The sequence below is a fragment of the Trichomycterus rosablanca genome, chromosome 11 (assembly GCF_030014385.1).
Source record: "Trichomycterus rosablanca isolate fTriRos1 chromosome 11, fTriRos1.hap1, whole genome shotgun sequence".
In the NCBI taxonomy this organism is placed as follows: Eukaryota; Metazoa; Chordata; class Actinopteri; order Siluriformes; family Trichomycteridae; genus Trichomycterus; species Trichomycterus rosablanca.
In genome coordinates this window covers 6,184,838-6,204,525 of record NC_085998.1, presented here as the reverse complement: position 1 = coordinate 6,204,525, position 19,688 = coordinate 6,184,838, and the positions used below count along the sequence as shown (strand labels likewise).

The window sequence follows — 19,688 nt, the reverse complement described above, 5'->3', positions numbered from 1 at the left end:
GTCGTATAATTTTATTTATTAGGATTAACGTCATGTTTTACACACTTTGGTGACATTCATGACAGGACAGGTAGCTACTGGTTACACAAGATTTATCAGTTCACAAGTTTAATATCAAACACAGTCATGGACAATTTTGCATCTCCAATTCACTTAACTTTCACATCTTTGTACTGTGGAAGGAAACCAGAGCTCCCGGAGGAAACCCACGCAGACACGGGGAGAACATGCAAACTCCACACAGAAAGGACCCGGACCTGGGGATCTAACCCAGGACCTTCTTGCTGTGAGGCGACAGTGCTACCCACTGAGCCACCATATACATCTATGCTGGTTGTATAAGAAAATTAAACATTTTTATGAAACCTGTCCGTGGTGCAGCTGGTTTGGTATCGCTGATGTATAAAACGGAGGCAGATTATGTATTTGATCAGCAGAAAAGTTTGATCACAAGAAAACAACGTTTGATATTTTGAGATTATGAGATAGAAAACAATAACACGTCCTCTCTGAACTTTTGTAAAAAAAATAAATTATTATAAAATATTATATTATTATTATTATTATTATAATGATAAAATGACATTAATATAATATAATATATTAATATAATATAATATAATAATACCATAAAATAAGAAAACAAAGTAAGATTGACAGATTTAGGAGTAGTACACTGGTCGTTCTTTTGCCATTTATAGCCTTTTTTTTCGAACATCTGGGACACCTTAAATTTTGGGCTAGTTTTAGCTTTTGAAGGTCGGGTTTAAGATAAGATAGTCTTTTATTATCCCACAACGGGTGATTTGCATTGTTTTAGCAGCAGGGGCGGCTCGTTCCTTAGGGCGATCGGGCGACGCACCACCATAGTCACAGCTGTGACTGTTCTGGACAGTCTGTCTTGCCTGCGAATATCGTAGTCCAATCAGCGTCGAGTTGTGTTCCGTACAGTACCGCCCCTTTTTGGGCGATTTCAGTCTAACTGAAAATCGCCCCGGATTGCTCTCATAGACTATCATGTTAAGGCTCTTTTTTTGGAACTGGAGGCACTGCAATACAACCTGAATGGGTTCCAGGAGGGCTTGCACTTACGTGCTTGCGTCACATGTAACCTGGTTTAAACATCAAGCAAGTATCAACAAAGGGGGGAAAATCATATAAGTAACAAGTAAATTACAAGTAAGTAAAGTAATTTTTAAATTGTGAATTGTGATTGCACTTATTTTATCTCCCCAATTGTTTAATTGTACTTCATTGCACATCAGCCCCGATGCCAATCTTTAATCTGGATCTGCTGCACCTAAAATAAAATGCTATCTGATGAAGACTAAATTAAATTGTTGGTGTGAAGGCTTTACTTCATTTTATGATTAATGGTAAGCTGCTTTCTCTCCATGTTCAAAGTTATTTGTAAGGGCAAACTGACAGATGACTTAAGATGTTAATTATTTAAGCTTTAATTTACCCATTGAACGGGTCACCTTGGCCATCATCGCAACAGTTGCCCCCCTGAGAGATTTGGCAGGAGCCGCCACTGTTTAGCAGCAAGAATGAAAACAATATACAGAAAAGCACACTACTGTAAAAAATGTGTGCTAATTTCTTCTGAAGGACAGACTTTCGACCGAATATTTTTGCTGGACCTGGCAACCCTGTATGATAGACAAACTAGTTAGTGAACACGCATGGAAACGTTGGTCTGAATTCATTCATTTATTACAGTTTCGGTCGCCTTACAAGAGCGTTTTTGGGTGGAGTGCAGTCACGGGAACCTCTTGTATATTTCTGTGCGTGTTTGTGTTCGAATAAATCCGTTAATTTCTAAATAAATCTGCACAATAACAGCAACGTAGAGGACATGGACACAGAGTAGAAAGCGCAACGGCTTCATCTCAGTATCAGTGGCTGAATATCAGGGATGTGAGGTCTCGGTGTTTTGTTTAATAATCTAGATTTTCAACTTTCCTAAATACTAGGGTGACCATATTATGGGTTTCAAAAAAAGAGGACGCTTTGGAGGTTGGATTGGCAAAGTAATTTCGTGTATTTGGTGGCACCATGTGTGTAAAGTAGAGGTTTAAATATTTGACGAATGCATCAATAATGCAACTGTGTTATTGAACTTTAATAAATAAACAGCTACTTTTTAACAAGACAACTAACAAATGTATTTATGGTCAGATAATCTTATTCCTTTTAAATCAGCGTTTAGCCCTAAACATTAAAAACAACACACAAAATAGCTCCTCACTATAGCTATTTCAACAGAATATGGCACTATCATGGTGTTACATTAATCTCTATCTTTGCAAGGATCCCAACCGAGACAAAAACACAGATTTTTTTTCTGTAATTCGTCTTTGAATTATCTTTTACGCTTGGGCATTTTTAAAAGAAGTGCAAGAAGGTGGGACCTAAAGAGAAAAGTGAAATCAGTGCAAAAGCACACAGACTACAAAAGCTGAATCCTGGACATTTTTGGTGATTTAAAAATCCCAGCAGGATACATTTTTTAGGTCAAAAAAAGAGGACATGTCCGGGAAAAAGAGGACATATGGTCACCCAATAGATAGAAAGTGGTGTTGAAGTGGCCGTATGTGTGTAAACATTTACAATATGACGGCCACGTTATTCTACACGAACTTGGGCACGGGTGGCTGAGTCAGTAGCACGAAGAAGGTCCTGGGTTCGATCCCCAGGTGGGGCGGTCCGGGTCCTTTCTGTGTGGTGTTTGCATGTTCTCCCTGTGTCTGAGTGGGTTTCCTCCGGGTGCTCCGGTTTCCTCCCACAGTACAAAGACGTGCAAGTGAGGTGAATTGGAGACACTAAATTGTCCATGACTGTGTTCGATATAACCTTGTGAACTGATGAATCTTGTGTAATGAGTAACTACCGTTCCTGTCATGAATGTAACCACAGTGTGTAAAACATGATGTTAAAATCCTAATAAACAAACAAACAAACTGCCAACTGGCTGGGCAGCTACATGAACAGCGATTGGCTGTTGTTCATAGGGTGGGAGGAGCCGACCAGGGTTCCTCATAACTGGTGCAATTATGACCTCTGCTGGTTGATTGATGGCACCTGTGCAGAGAGAATAATGCTGATCAGGGTGTGGCTCTCCATGCACAAGGCTGATTCTCATGAACTTGCCTTGTGCAGGTGAAAAAATGAGGTCGGCTACTGCACACGTGTCGGAGGCGTGTGTTAGTGGCAAAGCTCCTCAGTCAGCAGTGGAGGGTTGTATCAGCAGAGGTGAAGCGTAACACAATCAGTAATTGGATACGACTGGATTAGGGGAGAAAATGGGGGGGGGGGATCAGAAAAAAATAAGAATTTATAAAATTAAATTCTTTTTGTATCAGTGAAACCAAAGAGATATATAATATAAATATTGCTTCTTAAGGAATCTAATAAATATGGACATTTTATCTGCTTTAAATGTTACTAAAACTATATTTGGCAAACTGCTTCATGTTCAGTCCTGTATATTTATAAAATTCAATACAATTATATAGATCGTTAAAAATACTGTGCTTTATTTATTTATTTTTTCTGGCGCTCCTCTATAGTGTAAAATAATCTCTTATTTAAAAAGGGTCGACACCAAGCAGCGAGTCTCGGGCAGCATCCAACTCTCATCTAATAATAACAATAATAATTCATAATATCATTATATCATAATGAATAATAATCAGAAATCTCTCTCCACACACACACACACACACACACACACACACACAGTAGCCTTGTCAGGTTACCAGGTCAGAACAACTGCAGAAAGAAAAATACAAATACAAAAGTATTAAATAGGTTAAAATCTGAATTAAAAAGGAAGAAGTGCTCTAGTGGTTCGTCTCCTCATGGCTGGACTCTGGATTATATCTGTGTCGATAATCAGTCACACCGTGTATCGTGATAATCAGCACGAGTGTATGTGTCGGAAACTCATTCTGTCCATGTTCAGGATGGGGCTGCCTGTGTAGGCAACGTGTTTCTGAAGGCTGCTCATCATTAGCAACATGAGATACTCATGAGTAACATTTTAGGCGGTCAGACTGATCTGAAACTGATTATCAGCACATCTTTTTACACATCAGAAGAAATAAAGATCTACATTTGCTCTAATTAATATCTTATAAATATGTTTTCTGTTTATATTCGGCATAATCATCTCTTTGTAAAACATTTCTAAAGTAAATATAGTTCCACTGTTAAAAGTATCTGAATATAAGCCCTCCCGGACCCTCTATAATCTCTTCAGTATGTGATCAAGTGCATTTCTCTCACTCTTACAATTTCCAAAAATACAATCAGTTTGAAATATCTGAGAGAGAAGTCGAGACAAATGTAGAGAAAAGGAGAAATCAAATATGGGACTAATAGAGATGAGAAACAATAAACAAAGACAAATGGAAGATGTCGAAGAAAAAACACATTCACAGCATCAGTCAGGCGTCCACGTACATTTGGCCATGTAGCGTAGTTCTCTTAAAGCATCATGACTGTGTCTCAATCCCACCAAAAGTAAACCACAGTGTCAGATTGGTAACGATGTAAAGTGTCAGCACTTGATTATGTAGTTTGAGACACAGCACATTAAGTGGATGTCAGTGATGGTAATCAGTTTTTTCTCGTGGAACCACATTAAACGTTCTAATTCATCCCACAGGTATTGAGGTCAGGGCTTTGTGCAGGTCACTGGATTTCCTCCACACCAGCTTTGTGCACAGAGTCACACTGAAACAGAACTTCCCTAAACTGTTGCTAGAAAGTTAGAAGTTTACCTGTTAGCAACAGGTGTGACTGAAGCACTTGAACTCAATTATTAAGAGGGGTGTCCACATACATTTGGCCCTGTTGTGTACATGCTTCATGCTGATGAATGTGTAATGAAGGCTTGGTGTGGGTACGATTCGTCTAACATGTTACTGATCATCTCAATAAGGTCAAAAAAATCCCTGCTGGTATGAATGAGGCATCCAAATACTTTTGTGAGTGAGAGAGGTCATGCTAGTAACAAGAAAAACATGAGTGAGGAATGGCAAAAGGGTGTGGCACTATATAAATACAAGTTTTGATGATTCCACCCTGTAGTCACGAGGAAGACGATGATGATGGACACACACACACACACACACACACACACAAGCAGCTGTCTGATATGCAAGCACAGGCTGAATTGGGAATAACCTCATTGCAGCTGCAGCAGTGCCCCCTACTGACTAGTAGAGGTTTTAGTCTGACTGGTGGAAAAACACAAGAGAGTAGTGTGTTCCTCATCTGTAGGAATTTGCCACCGTCACATTGCATAGGGGAAATGGACACATCTAAAAAGCAGCTGCCTTTCGAGTAGTACAGAACTGATCCAGGAGCACTAATGCGACACAAAAATGCTGCCTTATCTACAAAACAGACTTCAAACTACACTACAAGTGCAACGTGATGTTGTGAACCATGACGGAATATTTGGGAGCTACTGCATCATGAACATGTTGTTTGCACCCCAAAGCCAAATGACATCATTTGTTGAATAAAACACAAACGTTCTGCTCAGCGGTTAATTAGCAATTGTGGGCTCAGTCCCCATCACGTTAGTTTGGACCCTTGAGCAAGGCCCTTGACCCTCCATTGCTTGGATTGTATGGATAAAAGTGTCCGCTAAATGCCAAAATCGATAATGTATGTGCTAATTAGTCATTAATGAACCCGTTAGTCCTCATTATGCAGGTTGGGGATTGTCTATCGGAATTGTAAACTCTTGTTCAACAACCATGGGCTCCTTTAAGCAGCTACCTGATGCCCACAAACCTGAGGAATGTTCCAGCTTCCAACTGGGAATTTCCACTGTTCGGAATGTCATTAAGAAATGGCAGTGGGAAGGTCCTCACAGGACCGCGCTGAGCATCACCAGAAATCCGTAGGTCCATAAACATGCTCAGCATGAAAGACGACATAAGAACCAGAAGCGATAGCCGCTCAGGAGAGCTAGCACACCAGAGCTGGGATCTTGAATACATCGTATCAAAACTCAGCTCTACCACCCGGCCAGATCATGGGTCCTTATATCTGGTGCAATTTCGACCCCTGCTAGCTGATTGATGGCACCTGCACAGGGCTGAGGAATAATGCTGATCAGGGTGTGGCTCTCCATGCACAGTGCTGATCAGTATATATGAACTCGACTTGTGCAGGTGAAAAATGCAGTCTGTACTGAGCACGTGTTGGAAGGGGCGTCCTCAGTCAGCAGTGGAGGGTTGAATCAGTGGAGGATGTAATCAGGGTGATTGGACACGACTAGATTAGGGGAGAAAATTGTGGGAAAACGGTTGGAAAAATAGAAAATATAAAAAGAGAGAAAAAGAACCAGAAGCGTTCTTAAAGGAAGAGCGGGAGAAAACAACTCCTAGCTGCAACCTAATCTGGGTTTGAATCTCGGCTGTGCCGTCGATGAATGGCTGCGTCTGAGGGAGGGGCGGGAAGGAGGGTCCAATAGGTTTCCTCAGAGCAGCTGTAATAGCGACCTCTACTGGCTGATTAATAGTGGTGCCCGCAGGAGGGATGGGGAAAAATCTCTGTACGTGATACTGCTCACTGTCAGATTTTATCTTTGAACAGTGAAGAGACTTTGCTCGACTCCGCTCAGTCAGGGTTTAGATCTGAAGTGGAGGAAGTTACACCAGTGGAACCAGTGTGATGTCATGGGTTTTTTCCTATATGTTTATGCATTTTCTCCCATTTTTCCCAGTTTAGCGTAGTCAATTTGTCTTCCACTGCTGGTGGATCCCCGATTGCGTTTGAGGAGGGTATTTTTCTGGCGCCTCCTCCGACATGTGCGCAGTCCTAGCGGACCCCTGTTTTCACCTCTATCTGCTAATCAGGGTCCTTGCACAGCGCACAAGACCCTACCTACATAGTCCGGTCATCCCACCCTAGCAGCCATGGTGGCCAATCAGTGTCTGCAGCAGGCACTGTCAATTGTGCCCACTAGATGGCGCCCAGCCGAGCAGTGGACATGTATTTTTCAATCAACAAAATATTATATTTTATATACAGTGTATCACAAAAGTGAGTACACCCCTCACATTTCTGCAAATATTTCATTATATCTTTTCATGGGACAACACTATAGACATGAAACTTGGATATAACTTAGAGTAGTCAGTGTACAGCTTGTATAGCAGTGTAGATTTACTGTCTTCTGAAAATAACTCAACACACAGCCATTAATGTCTAAATAGATGGCAACATAAGTGAGTACACCCCACAGTGAACATGTCCAAATTGTGCCCAAATGTGTCGTTGTCCCTCCCTGGTGTCATGTGTCAAGGTCCCAGGTGTAAATGGGGAGCAGGGCTGTTAAATTTGGTGTTTTGGGTACAATTCTCTCATACTGGCCACTGGATATTCAACATGGCACCTCATGGCAAAGAACTCTCTGAGGATGTGAGAAATAGAATTGTTGCACTCCACAAAGATGGCCTGGGCTATAAGAAGATTGCTAACACCCTGAAACTGAGCTACAGCATGGTGGCCAAGGTCATACAGCGGTTTTCCAGGACAGGTTCCACTCGGAACAGGCTTCGCCAGGGTCGACCAAAGAAGTTGAGTCCACGTGTTCGGCGTCATATCCAGAGGTTGGCTTTAAAAAATAGACACATGAGTGCTGCCAGCATTGCTGCAGAGGTTGAAGACGTGGGAGGTCAGCCTGTCAGTGCTCAGACCATACGCCGCACACTGCATCAACTCGGTCTGCATGGTCGTCATCCCAGAAGGAAGCTGACGCACAAGAAAGCCAGCAAACAGTTTGCTGAAGACAAGCAGTCCAAGAACATGGATTACTGGAATGCCCTGTGGTCTGACGTGACCAAGATAAACTTGTTTGGCTCAGATGGTGTCCAGCATGTGTGGCGGCGCCCTGGTGAGAAGTACCAAGACAACTGTATCTTGCCTACAGTCAAGCATGGTGGTGGTAGCATCATGGTCTTGGGCTGCATGAGTGTTGCTGGCACTGGGGAGCTGCAGTTCATTGAGGGAAACATGAATTTCAACATGTACTGTGACATTCTGAAACAGAGCATGATCCCCTCCCTTCGAAAACTGGGCCTCATGGCAGTTTTCCAACAGGACAACGACCCCAAACACAACCTCCAAGATGACAACTGCCTTGCTGAGGAAGCTGAAGGTAAAGGTGATGGACTAAACCCAATTGAGCACCTGTGGCGCATCCTCAAGTGGAAGGTGGAGGAGTTCAAGGTGTCTAACATCCACCAGCTCCGTGATGTCATCATGGAGGAGTGGAAGAGGATTCCAGTAGCAACCTGTGCAGCTCTGGTGAATTCCATGCCCAGGAGGGTTAAGGCAGTGCTGGAAAATAATGGTGATCACACAAAATATTGACACTTTGGGCACAATTTGGACATGTTCACTGTGGGGTGTACTCACTTATGTTGCCAGCCATTTAGACATTAATGGCTGTGTGTTGAGTTATTTTCAGAAGACAGTAAATCTACACTGCTATACAAGTTGTACACTGACTACTCTAAGTTATATCCAAGTTTTATTTCTATAGTGTTGTCCCATGAAAAGATATAATGAAATATTTGCAGAAATGTGAGGGGTGTACTCACTTTTGTGATACACTGTATATGTTATTTGGTCAGGGGTGCACAAACTTTTGCATACAACCGTACCTAATCGTGACTTACTTTTGTGTGTGAAAGTTTTTGATATGGGTCTCACACACACACAGAGTAAAGAAAAGGAAAACACAAAGTGACACTCTGACAGTTGCTCTTGTGTTGGCTGCGTCCCAAACAAAAACCTCCGAATATTTTTTGTAGTGAAGAAATATTTTTTCTAGCAAAGATTACAAAAGGAGCCTCCAGCTCAGCTGGCGATCTGAAAAAAAGTCTAAATTGTCCGAAATCGTTTTGTCCAGCTCACACGCCGGGTCAGAAGAGAAGTCAGCGAAGAGCCGGAATTCCTCCAACTGTTCAGGAACGAAGGCGACGGAGGAAGTGACTCGTCCCTCCTTTATCTGTCCATCAACAGCTTGAGCGCCCGCTCGATGTTCATGCGATGTCCGACTCGGGTCACGCCCAGGTCGATCAGGTCGTCTTTCTGCAGGTTAGGCAGGTGAGAGCCCTCGATCTCGTTCTCCATGAAGGCGTCCCTGTGCTCGGCCATGTTCAGGCTCTCCAGCCAGTCCGCCACGTCGTGCTTGGTCCACAGCAGCACGGGTTTGCCGGAGAACGGCTTGGCGTTGGACGAAGACGAGGACGACGAGGACGAGTGCAGCAAGGACGAAGGAGACGCCGAGCGGCTGCCGAACGAGCAGAGGGGCGGAGTCGGGGCCGGAGAAGAGACGGGGCCCGGCGTGAAGGGCGTGGGGCTGGATGCAGGAGGAGAGGTGATGGACGAGGGGAGGATGGAGGGAGGAGTGGACGGTGTGGTGAAGGTCAGAGAGGTGGAGCGGGGGGTACCTGAGACAGAGGGAACCACAGAGTCCCTAAAGGATCAGAAGGAAACAACATTAATTCATATTCATTCACTGACACCAGCGTCATTGTTGTGAAAAAGTATTTGCCCCCTTAACTGAACTGGTTACACTATCTTTAACGTTCATCTCAATCATTTTACACCATGAGGCCTAAAGTATTTGGACACCTGACCATGAGATGGTTGGACAGCCCATTCTAAAAACAAATGGTATTAAAACAGTGATCTCTGTGTGATGTTTTCAGCTATAACAACAGCCACTCTTCTAGGAAGGCTTCACTAGACTTTGAAGTATGTCTGTAAGAGTTTGTGCCCATTCAGTCAAAAGAAGCATATGATTTCCTATATAATTCATTTATTACAGCTGTTAGTAACTGTTGTGGCTTAAACACATGAATTCAAAAATTAGAAGGGGTGTCCCGATACTGCTGTCCTCATAGTGTACATGTTATATGTGTCAGTTTGTGTGTGTGTTTGTGTGTTTTATTTAATTTTTGTTTTTCATCACAGTTTTATCCTGGTCAGGGTCATGGTGGGTCCGGTTTCCTCGGAATCACTGGGCATGATGCAGTTACACTCTGTGTGGGGCCTCATTGTTAAAATGAACATTGATGTAATAAAGTGGTAAACATAACCCATTTTCCAACTTTTTTGGAACAAGTTGCAAGTAAGATATTTCTGGTAAGTGCATATTTTTATGGTTTTCAACTTAATAAATCCTTGATTTCTGTTTTTTATTCGAATTTTACATCCTGATAGTTGAGACATTCTGAGTTGTAATTTCCACCAATAGGCACTAGAGGGGGCCGCTATAACATGTTTCCACTGACTCACTCACATGCAGCCAACATACACCGATCAGCCATTACATTAAAACCACCTCCTTGTTTCTACACTCACTGTCCATTTTATCAGCTCCACTTACCCTATAGAAGCACTTTGAAGTTCTACAATTACTGACTGTAGTCCATCTGTTTCTCTACATACTTTTTTGGCCTGCTTTCACCCGGTTCTTCAATGGTCAGGACCCCCACAGAGCAGTTATTATTTAGGTGGTGGATCATTCTCAGCACTGCAGTGACACTGACATGGTGGTGGTGTGTTAGTGTGAGTTGTGCTGGTATGAGTGGATCAGACACAGCAGCGCTGCTGGAGTTTTTAAATACCGTGTCCACTCACTGTCCACTCTATTAGACACTCCTACCTAGTTGGTCCACCTTGTAGATGTAAAGTCAGAGACGATCGCTCATCTATTGCTGCTGTTTGAGTCGGTCATCTTCTAGACCTTCATCAGTGGTCACAGGACGCTGCCCACGGGGCGCTGTTGGCTGGATATATTTTTGGTTGGTGGACTATTCTCAGTCCAGCAGTGACAGTGAGGCGTTTAAAAACTCCAGCAGCGCTGCTGTGTCTGATCCACTCATACCAGCACAACACACACTAACACACCACCACCATGTCAGTGTCACTGCAGTGCTGAGAATGATCCACCACCTAAATAATAACTGCTCTGTGGTGGTCCTGTGGGGGTCCTGACCATTGAAGAACAGCATGAAAGAGGGCTAACAAAGCATGAAGAGAAACAGATGGACTACAGTCAGTAATTGTAGAACTACAAAGTGCTTCTATATGGTAAGTGGAGCTGATAAAATGGACAGTGAGTGTAGAAACAAGGAGGTGGTTTTAATGTTATGGTTGATCGGTGTATATGTGGACACCTGACTAAAACAACGGCAAATACAGCAAACACAACAAATACTTTTTCACAGCGCTGATGTAGATCCCTCATGAGTTATTGTAATACTGCTACTTCGGGCAGCCAGAGATTAGCACTGGGTAGCACTGTTGCCTCACAGCAAGAAGGTCCTGGGTTCGATTTCCAGATGGAGCAATCCAAGTGTGTGGAGTTTGCATGTTCTCTCCATGTCTGTGTGGGTTTCCTCTGGGAGCTCCGGTTTCCTCCCACAGTACAAAGACGTGCAGGTGAGATGAATTGGAGATGCAAAATTGTTCATGTCTGTGTTTAATATTAAACTTGGACTGATGAATCTTGTGTAAGCAGTAACTACCGGTCCTGGCATGAATGAAACCATAGTGTAAAACATGACGTTAAAATCCTAATAACTAAAAAAATTAAATTGAGGTCCCTCAGTTGTAATTTGCACTAGTAAGCACTAGAGGGAGCTGCTACAACGTGTTTCGGCTTGACTCAATGACAGCCAACATTATACTGTACACCCATGGGCAAAATATATGGACGCCTGACTAACACAGCACCAAATACAACAAACAAATAAACAAACAGTTGCTTGAGTACACTGGAGATACACTTGTGCTTATTCCTGAGTGCTTTCCTTATGGATTTCTCTACTTTAGTAAATTCAACCAAGCAAAAGCACTTCCTTCATTAAATGTTCCCCAACACTGAATAGCACTTCATCTACAGTCAGTTCTGGACTACAGATGCTCACCTGTTAGTGAAGCTCCTCGGCCCTGTGGGAGAATCCAGAGAATCCCCCTGTTTCGGGTACTTTTCCCGGTTCATGTGCTGCAGGATGGAGCTCAACTCGCTAATCACATTGGCCTTAGGATCCGGAATGGACGAGGGCGGACTCCGGAGCTCAGGAGACTCCCTCCAGAGTTTAGAACCTCTTTGAGTGGGTGTTTTGTGGGACTCGGACTGGGGTGGAGGAGGTGCAGGTGGGGGTTGACTGAAGGATTCGGGGCTTTCCTCAATCAGGGGGTCCCTGTAAAGTGCATTGCTTTTGTTGATAATAGGCTTCATTTTTGGCTTGGGTGGCACAGGGGGCCGATCCACCAGGAAGACCTGCCCATCTGCATAGACTGTGCAGGTGTCCAAGGGCTCGCTGCCCTCTGAAGACAGAGTCGAGATGCTGGACACTGTGGAGATGGTGCTGGTGGTCTCTAGGTGGGGGTCTCCGCTACTCCGACTGTCCATTTCGATTCCAGAGTCTAAGATTGGCTCGAAGTTTTCAGGAGGTGGTGGAGGGTAGCTGGGGAGAGGGATGCAGTTCGAGATTCTGACAGGACGTATATGTTCTGCGTTAATGGGTGGAGGAGCGTGGGGGTGGTACGGAGGCAAAAGTCCTCCTGGTATGCTGTTTTTTCTCTGCTTAAGAATCTCTGCTACCTGGTCTTCAGGAATGTCAATACTATTGGCAAATTCCAGCGGAGGAGGTAAAGGCTCTGCAAATACAAATTCCTCATCGATATCCACCGAGGCGAAAGGTGGAGGCGGGATACGGAAAGGCAGTTTGATAGGTTCATCTACAGATCCGCCTGCAGTGATGCTTTTTGTCCGGCATGGCACAGAGGTCTGTGAGTGAAGGGCCAAAGGAGGCTCAGAGTCTCTCAGTTTTGTGTCCTGTGAATGCCCCGTTTCATCCTTACTTCCATCCACGTTATTTTCCTCAAGCTTTACCCCATCCAGCGTGTGCACCATTAACAATCCTGCAGGCTTCTGCTGCGATGTATCAACAATATCAATCACCATGTTCTTCTTCTCCTCAACTTGCTTGACCTCTTTAATACTCTCTGGTTCATATTTGGACTCTGTCTTCTGCCTCTGAAGACCAACACGTCCTGCTCTCACAGAGGCGTTAAAGCTGGCCTCGATACTTGAACGGAGCTTGGTATCAATAAAAAGGGGTTGATTAATGTCTGGTTTTTGGGGTTCCACCTTTGGCGGTGGTTGAGGAGGCTGTGCTTGCTCTTTGATTGCTCTGTCTCGGGCAGCCAGCGCCAGGGCTAATGGGGAATTAGGATCAAGAGCTTTTCCTGTAACCGGGTGTAGGTACTCTGCACCATTAGAGATGAAGGTCTTCATTGTTGTTGGGAGGCTGACTGGACTATCCAGATCGGGGCAGTTTCTTGTTCTTGTGTTAAGAGGTTCACGTACAATCATGAGTTCTTCGGAGTCATTCACGTTGCCCCCACCTCCACCATCACTACTATCACCACCCTCATCTTTACCACCTTGTGACAGTTTTAGCAGCGAAGAAGGGGGTGCCATAAATGTTCGAAGACCTTGATCATTAGCAAACATTCCTTCATCAATAGACTTTGATTGTCGCAAGCGAGGAGTTGGAGCGCATATGGGTACGTCCTCATCTCCTAAATCTGTGGAAATAAAGGCGGGCGAGTTTCTCCGTGCCTCGAGTCGCTTCTCTCGATCTCTTACCGCCCCGGCGATCGCTGCAGCGAAGGGATTATTAACACTAAAGCTGTCCTCAGGCCTCAGCTGACCAGGATGATCAGGAGTGCTTGTGTCAATCTCCATGCTGCTTCCCTGGCTACTTTTCCCACTGCTACTAGTCGAAGGTTCCTTTATGATTATGGTAGGGATGGGGATTGAGCAGGTCTTTTCGGGACTGTCCTCAACATTCGGCTGCTTCACTAAAACTCCCTTCCTCCGCGCTGGTTTAGCCGGGACGTACAGTGCCTTGTTTCCGACCTCAGAATACGGGTTCTCAGGAACCGGGGCTCTGTTTCGAGTTCGAGAATTCTGCTGGGTCACTATAGAGTTCTGAGGGTCGTACTGATCCGAGTTTTGACACAGGAAGCCGACTCTGTGGATGGTGCCTGTGTTCGCGTATCCTCGGCCTGCTTGGGGAAGGCCAGGCTGGTTGTTGCTGTAGGTTCTGGGGGCATTAGGGCTAAAAGGTGGCGATGGAGGAGAGACGCCAGGTGGAGGTGGGATGTCTTCTGATGTATCAGGCATAGAAAGGCTGCGGGTGAATTTTAATAATGGAGGAGTCAGGAACTGCTTCTCCTCCTCTGTGATTCCTACACAGAGCAAAGCTTTAGATTATTGATAAAGTAGTCCACCACATATATATATATATATATATATATATATATATATATATATATATATATATATATATATATATATATATATATATATGCATTGTCTCCTAATTTAGTGTAGTCAATTTGTCTTCCGCTGCTGGGGATCCCTGATTGCAGTCGAGGAGTGTATATTGCTGCTCAAGGCTCCTCCGACACATGCGCAGTCCTAATGGACCCCTTCTTTTCACCCATGCATTCTACACAGGCGCCTCTATCTGCTATCCAGGGTCTTTGCACAGTTTGAAGACCCCACCCACATAGTCCGGTCATCCCGCCCCCAAGCAGACACGGTGGCCAATCAGTGTCTGCTGCAGGCACTGCCAATTGTGCCCGCTAGATGGTGCCAGTGGAATCAATTTCCAATTTACCTATAGCAAATACACTATATGGACAAAAGTATTAGGACACCTCTTGTAATTATTAAATTCATGTGTTTCAGCCACAGTTGCAGCAACAGTTAACTGAAGGCCATTCCATTCCTGTCCTAAAGACATGAAGAAAAGCTTCATTTAAAGAAACCCCAGCGTCCTGCAAAGGGCCCTGACCTCAGCCCAACTGAACAGCTCTGGAATGAACTGGAACATCAACTGAAGTTTTCATGACCAACATCAGTGCTCAGCCATTTGATTGAATGGGCACAAACTCCCACAGACATATTTCAACATCTTGTGAGAAGCCTTTCTTAGAAAAGTTGCTATTGTTCTAGCTGAAAAGATCACTTTATTCTAATACCACTTGTTTTTTAATGAAATGTCCAGTGAGCTTATGGTCAGGTGTCCAAATACTTTTGGTCATATAGGGTGTGTTCGAAAACCTAATGAGCTGCCTTGCTGTCTTACTGCCTACATAGGCAGCTACTAAGTAGAGAGGATTCTAATAAGTCATCGTCTTATAAGGCAGGTTTATTCGAATGCACTACTCAGACAGCGATTCCATCAGTTTTTGCTTACTAAGTTAATACAGTTAACATCATGCCATTCAAGCCAATGGGATGGGGTGGCACAACGCGCTAGCATGTCAACTAACATCTCCCTCCGTGTACCGAAAACGGTTACATTTGCTGACAAGCCTGAATTTGCAAATAAATACACTTGTGCACCTTTATACAAATTAAAAATCAATAATTATTTATTTACGTTTGACAATAATTTTGTATTTTTCTGTGAGAAAAGTTGTGCCGCACTGACTGCTGGGATTCCCTTCACCGCTAAGGCAGCATCGGTTGCTCACTCGTTCTTGAGTCAAAATAGCGTTGAAATTTTAAGGTACCTTACTAGTGAGCATATTAGGGCATCTAGGATTTCGAACAGCCTTCTTCTCGGGAGCGTGTGTAGGATGATGTAAAATGCGTCTATGTAGAGAGCTCACTAGGTTTTCGAACACACCCATAGTACATCTCACCGCTTGCATCAACCCCACGCTGGCTGAGGAAAACTGAGACTGTCACATGTGTAGTCACCAGAAGCATCTTTTTCACCTGCCAGTGGTGGGGTCTCACAGAAGGTCAAGCCATGAGCTACACAAATCATTTAACACAAGTGCACATGCCTCAACCAGACAGCAGAGGTGGCAATTCTGCAGTGTCAATGAAACCCTACCAACCTACCTCCCCAAGACACAGCCAGTTGTGCCTGTTGGACGCCCAGCTGAGATTTATACTTAAGAGCTTGAGCCCTCCACAGTAGTGAGCTACTGTATTAGACCTCTGCTTCAACTGACCACAGGGAAAGCCCAAATTTATAATAAGACCACTCAAACATCCAGCTTGATTCAGGCACAGAATTAATTAAGGGTAAGTGGAACTCAATCTAGTTAGGTTCTGTTTTGTGAGTCGTGTCCAAATACACATCTGCTCTTGGCTTAGACTGAATGAGTCTGGTCATCAATCCATCAATCCCAAATTTCCCTGCCACAGACCATGAGGACAGAGCAGCAAAAAGCACTTTAATGCCTATAAATAATTAAATAATAATGTCATAAATGCAGTAATTTAATTGCTGCATTTAATGTTCAATTACTCCTAATGGTTCCGGCAGAGGATTTTGGATGGGCAAGCTGACTGTCCTAATTTATTAGTAACTTAATGAACTGGGCTCAGCTGGCGAGTCAGAACTTGCTGTATAATGAAAGCGTAATGGACACTGGGAATAGCCATCACACGAGCGTAAAAATAGAGCAGCATGTTAAAATCAGCTTCCACAAGACCGTTCCAAACTGCTAAGGAAGCAGGCCATGAAGCAGGCATGCATATAGACCACCACAATAAAAGGTTAGACAATCATTGTTTTGCTTACCTATGGACTTCTGTCTCTTCATTGTGCCCTTGGGTATGCCCAGGTACGGCCCCTGTGGGCCACTGGGAACAGTGGGAGGAACGATTGCTACACCTTGTCGCTCGTACATGGACTGCAAAATACAGAGTATACAAAACACTCAATGATTGGTGAAACAAATTCTTTCATTTTCATCTTATATAATTGATGTTTAATTGTCTGTTTTTTTTACATTAATGGTGCCACTGTTGATTAGAAATGTAATGATGCACCACAAGACAATTACAAATCGGTTCACATGTGAAACAATTCAAATTGGTTTACATGTATAATCAATCGATATTCACTTTAAACAGCAGAGGGCGCTGGTGCTATTCACCTCGCCTGGTTGACGTCTACAGGGTTGCCAGGTTCGGAATTTTCCAGCCAAATTTATTGATGTGAGAATACTTTCTTTATTTGTATCATTCATTAATTTATTTAATGTGGGATTTGTTTTAAAATTTCATTTCAGTTTTTTTACACAAAAAGGGAAATGTGCAGCATTGTTTCGCAGTTTGTACCTACCTCAGAAATAAAAGAACATTCATTATTTACATAAATTAAAGATAAGCACAAATACAGTATTTTATTTTATTTTATTGTTTTAAAGGTAAATAATAAAAGGAAACTTTGTCATCATTTGTCTTCAATTTAATTTTGTTTAAAAAAATCGGGAACCCAGTATCGTAAATCGCATCACACTGTGGGTAGAATGTATCGTTACATTCCTGCTGATGCATAATGTTAAAGCTTTTTTAATTTTGAAGCTGATGCTGCATCCGAAATCACATAGTAATGCACTATGCAGTGTGTCAGTAAATTTGCCACATCTTATACATATTATATGCACTGTATAGTGCTCTACATAAAACTGGATTAATTGCAGCCCAAAGCAAACCAGCAGCGCTTCATTACAACCATTACAATACGTTACAACCACTGAATTATCTGATTGCTGACCTAATTTCATTTTAAAGTTTTATTTATTCTTTTTTCACCCCAATTGCCTCAGCGATGAGAAACTCTGTTTCAATCATTGTCCCTCCCCCTACAGACACAGCCAATCAACCCCAGCCCATCAGATCTGAGATTGAAACTTGAGAGCTTAAAATCTCAGCAGTGGTGGGCTGGCTTGTTTTACAGCTGTGCCACCAGAGCACCCACTGATCCGATTCTATGAGGGATCTTCATAAAGTTTCCACACTTTTATATTTTGCTTGGAAGCGGTGAGGGTGGGAGGAGACGTAATCGGTCGTGTCTAAGAGAATGAGAGACGCTTATAGTCCGGATTTAGCGCCATCTGATTTCCACCTTTTTGGATGCTCAGAGAAGCTTTAAGGGGAGGAAGATTTTCATGTGATGATGATGTGAAAGCAGCGCTGCATCAGTTGCTACAAGCTTAACCAAAAAATTTTTTTGCTGATGGCATTAGAGTTGGTACAATGCTGAAAAAATGGATCCGAAGGCGACTATGGAGAAAAGTGATGTGATTTATGTTTAAAATTCTTAATAAATAAGTTAAAACAGAACCCTCGTATATCTGCACAAACTTATTCATGATAAAGCAGCTCAGTGGTGGAAATAAAGAAGAAAAGTTACATTATAATCGCTGGGCACGACCATGCCGCGACTGGAGGGGCGGGGCTTTATCGTAGCCACTTTCATGTCCGGCGCTCCGTTGTCTCTGACGTGTTTCTGGGACGGAGACGCTTCATCCACTTTATCTGTACAAATATAAAGAGATTACACAGTGAAGAGCAGGACGAGGTTATTACGAGGCAGCTAATTACGTTCATATAAATTCAATCTTCCTTCTCATCATAGAATAAAAAGCTCATGATGAGATTCAGGAGGAAATTATACATCTATATATAAATGAAATAAGAAAAGGTTCAGCCGTCAAAGCCGTGCAAACAGCAGCAGTTATCTGTCTATGCTTCAGGCAGCGGTGCGAGAGCTGCATGCGAGCGATTGGCTGATGATTAAATGTTCTTCTGTATCTGCTTTGTTTGTTCTAATGATCGTATTTTTGTTCTTCATGCATTTCTGAGTGATTACTTAGTGTGACTTGAAAAACAATCCTCTTCTTCAGACCGACATTAGAAGAGTGAGCATCTACACAGAGACGAGAGAGAAGCATTTAGCACCCTAACACACCAAAACACTCTACGCTTTCTATACACACTTAACACACAACACAAATACACAACACAATATACAAATACACACATACAATAAACACACACTACAAATACACACGTACAATAAACACACTGTGCAAAACACGGATACGAAGATACAAATACACACATGTTCAATAAACACATACAACATACACACTATACAACACACAGATACACATATGCAAAACAGCACACACACAACACACTATACAAATACACACATGTACAATAAACACACGTTATACAAATACACACATGCACAACACACACAACACGTTATACAAATACACACATGCACAACACACACAACACGTTATACAAATACACACATGCACAACACACACAACACGTTATACAAATACACACATGCACAACACACACAACACGTTATACAAATACACACATGCACAACACACACAACACGTTATACAAATACACACATGCACAACACACACAACACGTTATACAAATACACACATGTGCAATAAACACACACAACACGTTATACAAATACACACATGCACAACACACACAACACGTTATACAAATACACACATGCACAACACACACAACACGTTATACAAATACACACATGCACAACACACACAACACGTTATACAAATACATACATGCACAACACACACAACACGTTATACAAATACACACATGCACAACACACAACACGTTATACAAATACACACATGCACAACACACACAACACGTTATACAAATACACACATGTGCAATAAACACACACAACACGTTATACAAATACACACATGTGCAATAAACACACAACAAACACACACAACACAAT

General features: G+C 42.9%; 1 protein-coding gene across 1 annotated transcript in view; it reads right to left on the bottom strand.

Moving 5' to 3' along the window:
• Positions 1-9,000: 9,000 nt before the first annotated feature.
• LOC134322991 (SH3 and multiple ankyrin repeat domains protein 2-like) overlaps positions 9,001-19,688 on the bottom strand; it is a 58,525-nt gene continuing 47,837 nt past the window's right edge. Inside the window, exons 18-22 of the mRNA XM_063004395.1 lie at positions 18,288-18,412; positions 16,668-16,779; positions 13,498-14,307; positions 11,973-13,458; positions 9,001-9,511 (exon numbers count right to left, since the gene is read on the bottom strand). Coding sequence (XP_062860465.1) covers positions 9,037-9,511; positions 11,973-13,458; positions 13,498-14,307; positions 16,668-16,779; positions 18,288-18,412 — 3,008 coding nt within the window. The 3' untranslated portion in view covers positions 9,001-9,036. The remainder of the gene's footprint in view (positions 9,512-11,972; positions 13,459-13,497; positions 14,308-16,667; positions 16,780-18,287; positions 18,413-19,688) is intronic.